Source organism: Phocoena sinus, chromosome 10 (genome assembly GCF_008692025.1).
Source record: "Phocoena sinus isolate mPhoSin1 chromosome 10, mPhoSin1.pri, whole genome shotgun sequence".
Classification (NCBI taxonomy): Eukaryota; Metazoa; Chordata; class Mammalia; order Artiodactyla; family Phocoenidae; genus Phocoena; species Phocoena sinus.
Window position 1 is genome coordinate 25,948,277 of NC_045772.1, and position 10,604 is coordinate 25,958,880.

The window sequence follows — 10,604 nt, forward strand, 5'->3', positions numbered from 1 at the left end:
TTATATAAGTGTACCTGATTTGTTTTAGATCACCAGCACTCTCCTAAGATTGGATCTCCTGGAAATCACAAATCTCCTTCAAGCACCTTATCATCAGTCTTACATAGTATTCCATCAGGGAGGAAACAGAAAAAAATCCCAGCTGCTCTCAAAGAAGTAAGTGTTTCCATTAGACTTGCAACCTGATAGAGGCTGAATTATTCATACACTTATAATACACTATTTTTCTTTCATAAAGGAAGACGTCATTTCCCACCACTATTAAGACATGCATTTTAATACTGGTGATGGATGTGGTTGAGGCCTCACTATCTTGCTTGATCTCCCTTATGACCTGAGTCATTTAGAAAATGCCTGTTGAAAGGTTTGGAGAACATTTTATAGCAAAATGATAGAAAGGAAAGATAACTTGGACACGTGTGAATTTTTAAAATTACTTTGAGGAGACCCCTTCCTTTCTCCTTTGAGGAGAGGGAAGAAGTCTATAGAATATTTGGGGCATTTTATTAGCATTTACTCATCTGCATGGCTTGTTTTTTATAGGCGTTAGTTGGTTATATACAGCTGATATCACTGATAGTATGTTGTTCTTCCTTTAACTTAAAAGAAAAAAATTTAAGTGATAATAGACTACAGAGTTAGACCTGCCACTGGAGTAAATCCACAGGCATCAATGACATCCTATCCCAGTTCCTCAAATTCAGGTGTTCAGTCAGCCAGTGTCAAGAATTCAGACAGTCCTGCCTTTCTGGTCACTCCTATTTTGATTTTTATTAATTAGTTCTACCCATGCTAGTTTTGTGGCCAGGAGAGTAGTTTTAAATTCTGTTCTCTTGCTTGGTTGCTGTGGAGGTCTTCTATCATGGAAGAGCAAACAGCTCTAAAAATTTGACCAGGATCATGTTTCTCATGTAAAGTTGAGTGTATTTCATCATGGCCATTGAAACACTAGGAAGTGATTTATAGCCAATCTCATGATATAGTAAAAATAGGACTTACATACAGTTCCATTTGCCAAGTTTCATGTGGAACTGGGTAAGCCAACTGAGTGAATACCCCTGAACTGTATTTCTTCCATCACACAGTTCCTGAATCTAAATGTACATTCAAAAACCTCAAGGTTCTTAACCAACCAAATTAATGTTAAGTTCTCTGTAATTTTTCACCTCTCCATGCTGATGTCACATTTTATAAATATAATTCTTACCTGTGCTCCCCTCTTTAGTCGAAACTCCACAGCACTGGCTACCAAAACTCGTTATGGTCTGTAGACTAGACTCAACCTAATTCCAATCCTTTTTTGTACATCTTTTCACCCAGCCACACAAACAGGCCTTCCTGGCTGCAGCCATTTCTCCCTTGGCTCCACTGGTTCTCAAAGCATCCTCCAGATCGGCAGCAGCACCGCCTGGGAACTTATAGAAATGCAGATTCCTGGGCCCACCCACAATCAGAAACTTTAACCAGCATTCTTGGTGATTCAGATATATGTGTACTAAAGTTTGAGGGCCATTGCCTTGCTCCTTTGTGGTCACATGGGGAAATTTATCCAGTTAAGTGCTATAAAAGTCAAAGTAGTCTCCTCAGAAAGCTGTATTTTTTGTCTTTTTTTAAAAAACTGAGGTGAAATTCACATAACATATAATTAACCATTTTAAAATATACACTTCAGTAGTATTTGGTGTATTCACAGTGATGTGTAACTGCCATATTGCTCCAGTTTCAAAACTTTTTCATCACCTCATAAGAATACCCTCTGTCTGCTAAGTAATCAGTCCCCACTACCCCCTCCCTCCAACCCCTGGCAACCATGGATCTGCTCTATGTATTTGCCTATTTTGGATCTATCATATAAAAGGAGTCATGCAATATATGACCCTTGTGTCTGGCTTCTTTCACTTAGCACAATGTTTTTGAGGTTCATCTAAGTTATAGCATGTATCAGCACTTTGTTTTTTTTTTTTTTGTTTTTTTTTTTAACGGTACACGGGCCTCTCACTGTTGTGGCCTCTCCCGTTGCAGAGCACAGGCTCCGGATGCACAGGCTCAGCGGCCATGGCTCACGGGCCCAGCCGCTTCGCGGCATGTGGGATCTTCCCGGACCGGGGCACGAACCTGTGTCCCCTGCCTCGGCAGGTGGACTCTCAACCACTGCGCCACCAGGGAAGCCCAGCACTTTGTTTCTTTTCATGTCTGCATAGTACTCCTTTTTATGTATGTACTACAACTTAGCCATTCATCGATTGATGGACACTTGGGTTGTTTCCACCTTTTGGCTATTGTGAATAATGCTCCTATAAACATTTGTGTGCAGATTTCCATGTGGACTTATGTTTCCATTTGTCTTGGTTATATACCTAGGAGGGAAATTGCTTGATCATACAGTAATTCTATGTTTAACTTTTTGAGGAATTAGGAAGTTGTGTTCTTATTCTAGTGATGTTCAGTACATTTTTAGAAATTCCTCTTTTTTAGAATTACATACATTCAGAGCCTCAGCACCCTCAGTAATGGCGGGCTGCGTCTCTTGAGTTGGATTTCATTTATTTTTTATTTTTATTTTTAAAAATTTATTTATTTAATTTATTTATTTTTGGCTGCTTTGGTTCTTCATTGCTGTGCATGGCTTTCTCTAGTTGCTGCAAGCGGGGGCTACTCTTTGGTGCGGTGTGTGGGCTTCTCATAGCGGTGGCTTCTATTGTTGCAGAACACGGGCTCTAGGCACACGGGCTTCAGTAGTTGTGGCTCATGGGCTAACTAATTGTGGCTCGTGGGCTTTAGAGCACAGGCTCAGTAGTTGTGGCGCACGGGCTTAGTTGCTCTGCGGCATGTGGGATCTTCCCGGACCAGCGCTCAAAACCGTGTCCCCTGCATTGGCAGCCGGATTCTTAACCACTGCACCACCAGGGAAACCCATTTATTTCTTAAATAAATCATTAGAAGGAAAGTTTTGTGAATCAATTAGGTGATTAAGCTGGTTAACACCAATTTTGCTTTTAAAAAGATAATAGAGGACTATGTATGACTATTTAGTATTGGGATTAATCTTTTATGGCTAATAAATTAATTGTAAAATATTCCAAAAGAGTAAATGTACAAAATATTTTGGGCAATGATAGTAACACTTAACATAAGTACATAGTGGGTATCCCAATGTGACTACATTTTAAGAGAAAACTCCTTTGAATGTAAACATTTTAGTTTTTTTAATTACTTAGTAGTTCTATACAGGGATGTTATTTCTGTATACAAATTTACTTGCACTTGAGAGATATTTCTAATTTAACATTAGGTATAAATTTTCCACCTGGGACTTCTCTGGCAGTCCAGTGGTTAAGACTCCACGCTCCCAATGCAGGGGGCACGGGTTCGATCCCTGGTCAGGGAACTAAGATGCCGCATGCCACCCGGCATGGCCAATAAATAAATAAATAAATAAATAAATAAATAAAATTTCCACTAAACAATATATCATCCTTTTTATGAAATGTATAAGAAATTAATACAATTACTACATGATTAAAGATATACTTTAAAATTCATAGACCCCCATCTCTATTAGTCTTTCTATTGCTTTGTACCAAATTACCACAAATGTAGTGGCTTAAAACAACACACATTTATTATCTCAGGAGCTTAGATGGGATCTCTTTAGGGCGGCAGTCAAGGTGTTGGCCAGTGTCGAGTTCTCATCTGGAGGCTGACTAGGGAAAGATCTACCCTGCCCTTAGGCGCTGCCCTGAGCTCCTTGCCACGTGGGCCTCCCCACATGTCTGCTTACTTCTTCAAAGCCAGCATGGTAGAAAGTCTCTAGAGCCAGTCTGCTAGCAAGATGGAGTCTTATGTAATGTATATAATCATGGGAGTGATAGCGCATCACCTTCACCATATTTTGTTGGTTAGGAGCAGTCACAGGTCCTGCCCACACTGGAGGGGAGGAGATGCTACAACAGCCTGATTCTCAGTGGGAAGCCACCTTGGGAGTCTGCTCACCATACCACCAATAAGGCAGTTCCTAAACTTGGCTTTTATATCTCTATTTTTCCTATATTTAAAAAGAGAAAAGTTTCAACTGCCATATTATAATCACTGAAGGCTTAGTGTCTTTTACCTAGAGACTGAAACACTTTCAGCCTTTTATGAAGCAAAACAAGCTTCTTTTCTTTTAGACCAAAATTTGGGGAGCAGAAACTGATCTTTAAAATCACCATTAAGGGACATCTCTCGTGCTCCAGTGGTTAAGAATTTGCCTTCCAATACAGGGGACTTGGGTTCGATCCCTGGTCAGGGAACAAAGATCGCACATGTCGCGGGGCAACTAAGCCCGCGTGCCACAACTACAGAGCCCACATGCTCTGGAGCCCAAGAGCCACAACTAGAGAGAAGCCCGAGTGCTGCAATGAAGAGCCCTCATGCGGCAACGAAAGATCCTGCGTGCCGCAATAAGACCCAACACAGCCAAAAATAATAAATAAATAAATAATTTTTTTTTTTTTTAAATCACCATTAATAATAGAATTTTCTGGGAATTCCCTGGTGGTCCAGTGGTTAGGACTCTCTGCTTTCACTGCCAGGGCCCGGGTTGGATCCCTGGTCAGGAAACTAAGATCCCGCAAGCCATGCAGGCATGGCCAAAAAAAAAAGAATTTTCTATTTATTGATAAAGTTTTTAGAAATCCAGAAAGTTATTTCAGAAACTGAGTTAAAGGTTTAAGTAATTTTCCCTAACACCCAAAATAAGAGGAGCAATAAACAATATATACTGTCCCAAAATACGACTTTAAAAAGGCATTTTTCTGGAGTGGGTGTGGAGAAAAGGGAACCCTCTTGCACTGTTGGTGGGAATGTAAATTGATACAGCCACTATGGAGAACAGTATGGAGGTTCCTTAAAAAACTAAAAATAGAACTACCATATGACCCAGCAATCCCACTACTGGGCATATACCCTGAGAAAACCATAATTCAGAAAGAGTCATGTACCACAATGTTCATTGCAGCTCTATTTACAATAGCCAGGACATGGAAGTGGCACATATATACAATGGAATATTTCTCAGCCATAAAAAGAAACGAAATTATTTGTACTGAGGTGGATGGACCTAGAGTCTGTCATACAGAGTGAAGTAAGTCAGAAAGAGAAAAACAAATGCCGTATGCTAACACATATATATGGAATCTAAAAAAAAAGGTTATGATGAACCTAGGGGCAGCAGAGGAATGAAGACGCAGACATAGAGAATGGACTTGAGGACATGGGGAGTGGGAAGGGTAAGCTGGGGCGAAGTGAGAGAGTGGCATGGACATATATACACTACCAAATGTAAAATATATAGCTAGTAGGAAGCAGCCACATAGCACAGCAAGATCAGCTCAGTGCTTTGTGACCACTTAGAGGGGTGGGATAGGGAGGGTGGGAGGGAGATGCAAGAGGGAGGAGATATGGGGATATATGTATATGTATAGCTGATTCACTTTGTTGTACAGCAGAAACTTAACACAATACTGTAACGCGGGGCTTCCCTGGTGGCGCAGTGGTTGAGAGTCTGCCTGCCGATGCAGGGGACATGGGTTCGTGCCCCGGTCCGGGAAGATCCCACATGCCGTGGAGCGGCTGGGCCCGTGAACCATGGCTGCTGAGCCTGCGTGTCCAGAGCCTGTGCTCTGCGACGGGAGAGGCCACAACAGTGAGAGGCCCGCGTACTGCAAAAACAAAAAAATACTCTAAAGCAATTATACCCCAATAAAGATGTTAAAAAATAAAGTGGATGGATCTTAAATAAAAATAAAAGGCATTTTTGACATGTGGAATTATTATTCATCTTCTGGCAACCGAGAAAATACAGGTGAACCCGCAAAGAAACACATACATGCAAGCACAGTTAAACCAGGTAAAATTCTGGAATTGCTTCTAAAAGGAAGGATTTTATGCTCATGGCATGGCAGTATTCAATTTGTACAGTAGCAGATTTTGAAAGTAAACAATTTCATTCTGAAACATGATATTCTTATTATGGTTATTGCTTTCAGCACCAGTGATCAAAAGCAATTTTGTGATTTTAAATTTTGTTTTTGTATGAAAACTATTAAACTGTGTGTGGGGTTTGCTTACCTAGGTATCAGCGAACACAGAAGATTCTTCTATGAGTGGCTACTTGTACAGATCAAAGGGCAATAAAAAACCTTGGAAACACTTGTGGTTTGTCATAAAAAATAAAGTGCTATATACGTATGCTGCAAGTGAGGTAAGATCTGAAATCTAAACATGAATAATTTGAGGGTCTTGTTTTATAATGCTACCTGGAAATAATTACAATGTTTACCTAATTTATTTGTTTTGTCTCTGTTTTTTGTTTTACTTTGCTTTGGGAGGGGGGAGATGTTGCTATTATTTTTGACATGAACAGTGTCCTTGTTTTGTATCTAAAGAGCTCTTACTCAGAAATGTTAGGACTTTTCCGTAGTGTTAAAATGTAAGTTTGGGGAGTGTCATGTGACTACTGACTACTTCACTAAAGGCAGAGGTTCGGTGGGACTGGGGTATATCACCTTTCTGAGCTACATTTTCTACATCCATAAAATGAAAGTAATATAATTACTTACCTCCTGTGGTTGTAGAGAAATAATGTGAAATTCAGTGGATATGAACACGCTGAAAACTGTCTGGCATAGTGCCTGGCTCATGGTGCAGGTGGGGCAGGGATGTCCCAATAAATATCGTTGAGTAAATGAAAGGTGAATAAGTTGCTAGAATTACCATTGTTTTATATATATGTATTTGAAATTAAGTTAGAGTTATATAGATCAAGAGTTTGCAGATCTGAATTTTGTATCAATTTAGAAACCCATCTCCTTTTGTGTCTTTGTAAATTTAGGATGTGGCAGCTTTGGAGAGTCAACCTTTACTAGGATTCACTGTCACTCAAGTCAAAGATGAGAATTCAGAGTCGAGAGTGTTTCAGTTACTGCACAAAAACATGTTATTTTATGTATTCAAAGCAGATGATGCTCACTCGGCTCAGAAGTAAGTAATTTAGACATATTTTTCTTTTATACATTAGATTTCAAGTTGTTACTTTAACTGATTGATTTTAAAAATAACCTACTTCCATGCATGGAAACAACGAAGAATTTAAATCAGACATACAATTTAGAAAGAATTTAACGTATTATTCAAACTCTTTAGAATTGTTTTAAAGACAGGCAAGAGTATCTGGAATATTTTCAGGAGGCAGAGAGGGAAAGAAAATAGGTAGTTCTGTCCAAAATATTTTGTGTACACATGACCTTCAAGGAAGCAGCATGATTCTCCTCTGCTGAAAGGAAGGGAAGCTGAGGTTATTTGACCTCTCCTCCAATGAGGTTAAGAATCTTCTCTTGAAACATTCTGGGACTTTGGCAATCCAATGATTCAATTGTGCCATGGAACAGCAGGGGTTTAAACAGCTGCTTGCTGACTTACTCCTTTGGAGAAAAGGTCAAACACATTAAGAGGCTCCCATGCTGTTCCCAATGACTGAGTAGAAAGAAATGGATATCATTTTAGGTGGAAAAGGCTGAAATAGTCTCTTCAAAGTTCCAACAAGAATATTTATTTAGATGTCATAAGATTGCTTAACATAGAGAAGCATATCTCTGTGAAACTGAGGTCCTTTCTGAACAAAACAATTCAGCTCGCCTCCCTTTCATTTGATTTTCATTTTGGCCTCACAAAATATACATTTTGTTTTCACTAAGAGGTGCTCATGTTTTCTCAATAGGCTTTAAAAGTGCATGCAGATCAAAAAGAACACTTTAAATAAGCCAGGCTTGTCATTTCTTTAGGTAGTTAAAATTAATGTACCAGAATTACATATGTTCCTGAATAATAATCAGGTACTTTTGAGTACTGAAGAATATTTTTAAATTATGACACAACTATTTTTTCTTTAAAAAATAGTTACTTGGATAAAATAGTAATTGCCCTAAAATTCTGTTGGATATTATATTTCTCATCATTTTTACCTGAATTCATTATCAAGCTGATAAGCTTTTGAATATATATCTTTATGTCATTAAGTTGACAAGATAGAAAGCCCTTCAAGACAGAGCTAAATGCAGTTGGGTGAAGGGTATCAGCTTACTTGATATTTAGAATTAATACAGGCTAATTTATAAATTTCTCTTTAAGTTAATATCATATGCGTTGCTGTATTTGCACATTATAGAATATTAAAATGTGTTAATTTTAATGGAAACTTTTGACTTTTAAAAAGCCTTTTTATTATGGTATAACTTGTATGCTTTTTGCATTTAAAATTTTTTTTTAAATTCCATCCTTAAAATGTGAGATAAATCTGCTACGGGCTACTTTTACTAACTACATTGAATGATTTCAAGTGTTCATAGTAAGTTTATAAGCCATTACACTACTGGGGAGGTACAAAGAAACTACCTCCGAGTGTCTTCTGAATAATTGTAGCTGTGTATATTGTCAAATAAAACTTTTGAGGCAAAAGAATTTTAGAAAGACTTCTATGAAAGTGAGACACTTTTATATTGCATGCAAACTTGAGATCAACTGAGAGTAGACTACTAGATGCTAGATTCCCTTTCACTGAAAATATTAGAATAGGTCTGGACTACAGATGCCCAAGGAGTCTCTGGTTGGTAGAATTAAGAGATGAGGAGACAGGGACAGAGCTAGTATTCCCAAAGGCAGAAAGGGGGTTGAAATAAAGGCCTCTGCAGATATATCCACTTCCAAAATCAATTAAATGGGATCAGTAGAACTTCATAAAGCCTTTACATGAAATGGCCCCTTCCTCATGCTTCAAAGAAATAAGAGATGCACAGGAATTCCCTGGTGGTCCAGTGGTTAGGACTCGGCACTTTCACTGTCAGGGCCTGGGCTCTATCCCTGGTTGGGGAACTGAGATCCTGCAAGCTGTGTGGTGTGGCCAAAAAAGTGAAAGAAGTAAGAGATGCACTTTTCAGGCCAAAGTTTGGTCCAGATTACCAAATAAAGGGTAGTTCTATACATACAGAATTCTCATTTGCTATAGGAAAGATCTTAAATATACTGTTAGAGTAATTGGATCCACAGGCACAGCTATTATCTATACTGTCTTAACATATATTGGATGATTGTATTTTAAAATCTAACAACTTTCTCTTATAGGTGGATAGAAGCATTTCAAGAAGGCACAATATTGTAGCTGTATTTGTTTCATCTCTTGTGTGATTCCAAAAGGGTGGAATTTCATTAGAATAGAGTAAATGCAGTACAAAAATTTTATATAAGTGAACACTGCCAGGATAAATCCAACCAAAATCTTCATCAAAGAAATTATTTTGTTAGGTATAAGGTAATTTTTATAAAATGTGTGTTTTTCATGTATGTTATTTATTAAAAATTTGATGTTTACTTAATGGTCAGAGTTATTTCTGAGACTCACACTGAATTCTAAAGTACCTAGCTATTTGTGACACAGTCCATACTGTTTTCTCAGTGTGTTTTACAGTGTTACTTTGTAACATTCTCACTAGTGGTAAGTCTTTGTAAATAAAAAACACACATCAAGGAGCAAATTTCCATGCAGTGTTTGGTTTGGAAATTATGATTATAAAACAGCTGGTGAAAAAAACGCATGTCTTTGAATCAATACATTTAGATGAATTTTTGTATCTTTTAATGGAAAAACACATGACCAGTTTCTACCTCAGTAACTGTGAAATGAAATTCCAGTAAATTATCAAAAGTATTTCTACTGTTATGTACCTCTTTTGGTATGAGATAATGTTACATCATCAAGGAATTATAGCAAAGGGATAGAATCTGAATTTTCATCTAACTCAACAATGAGTAGGAAAAAGGATGTTTCCATTTGCAGGGGAGCACAAATAATCAACTCTATGGCCTTTACATTAAGTCTAATCTTTTTTTAAAAAACTACCATTTCAACACAAACATAAGTGTATTATTTCTTTAAAAAGCAAAATATGGCAAGCATTATATTACATGATGTCCTTTGCTATTGTAAGTATTCTGAGTCAATGGTGGTATTTGTATCTAAAAAGAATGTGACATTTTCTATAATATTGTGATTTTTTAAATGAACTGGAATTATCATATCAAAAAACACAAATTCAAAGCCAGTATTAGCGGAAATTGTATAGTATCATTTTTTAAAGGTTTTTTAATACCACTTTGTGTTATGTCCTCTCTGGTAATTAAAAAAGTATATTTTTCTTTAAGCAACTGTCAGCGTACCTCATTAGGAAGGGTTTATATTCCTAATTTTGGTTCACATACTGTTTAACATATGAACTACTTTATGTATAAAATTGATTAGCAGAAGTAAAATGAAATTAACACTATGATTAAAGTCATTCCTGATGTTCAAAATACACATTTATTGACTGAGCTTAAACTAAATATAAATTATCTTAAAAGGCAAGGTTATCCATAGAATATTTCATTAAAGGGCAAAATAAATTTCCCTTCTGCTGTTATATAAAGGATTTCCTAACTCAGTATTATATTTATGATTGCCAAGAGAATTACTCAGTGCCTTCTGAAGCCTTCTGAATGTTTGTTGCAGCACCAGGGTATCTACTAGACCT

At 37.5% G+C, this 10,604-nt stretch overlaps 1 protein-coding gene across 2 annotated transcripts in view; it reads left to right on the top strand.

The window, feature by feature from the left end:
* The window catches only part of FGD6 (FYVE, RhoGEF and PH domain containing 6), a 106,835-nt gene extending 96,502 nt beyond the window's left edge, over positions 1 to 10,333 (top strand). Inside the window, exons 18-21 of one of the 2 annotated variants that reach the window (XM_032646800.1) lie at positions 29 to 156; positions 6,116 to 6,244; positions 6,875 to 7,023; positions 9,160 to 10,333. In XM_032646800.1, coding sequence (XP_032502691.1) covers positions 29 to 156; positions 6,116 to 6,244; positions 6,875 to 7,023; positions 9,160 to 9,196 — 443 coding nt within the window. In that variant the 3' untranslated portion in view covers positions 9,197 to 10,333. The remainder of the gene's footprint in view (positions 1 to 28; positions 157 to 6,115; positions 6,245 to 6,874; positions 7,024 to 9,159) is intronic. The other variant, XM_032646801.1, reaches the window with a different exon arrangement.
* Positions 10,334 to 10,604: the final 271 nt, after the last annotated feature.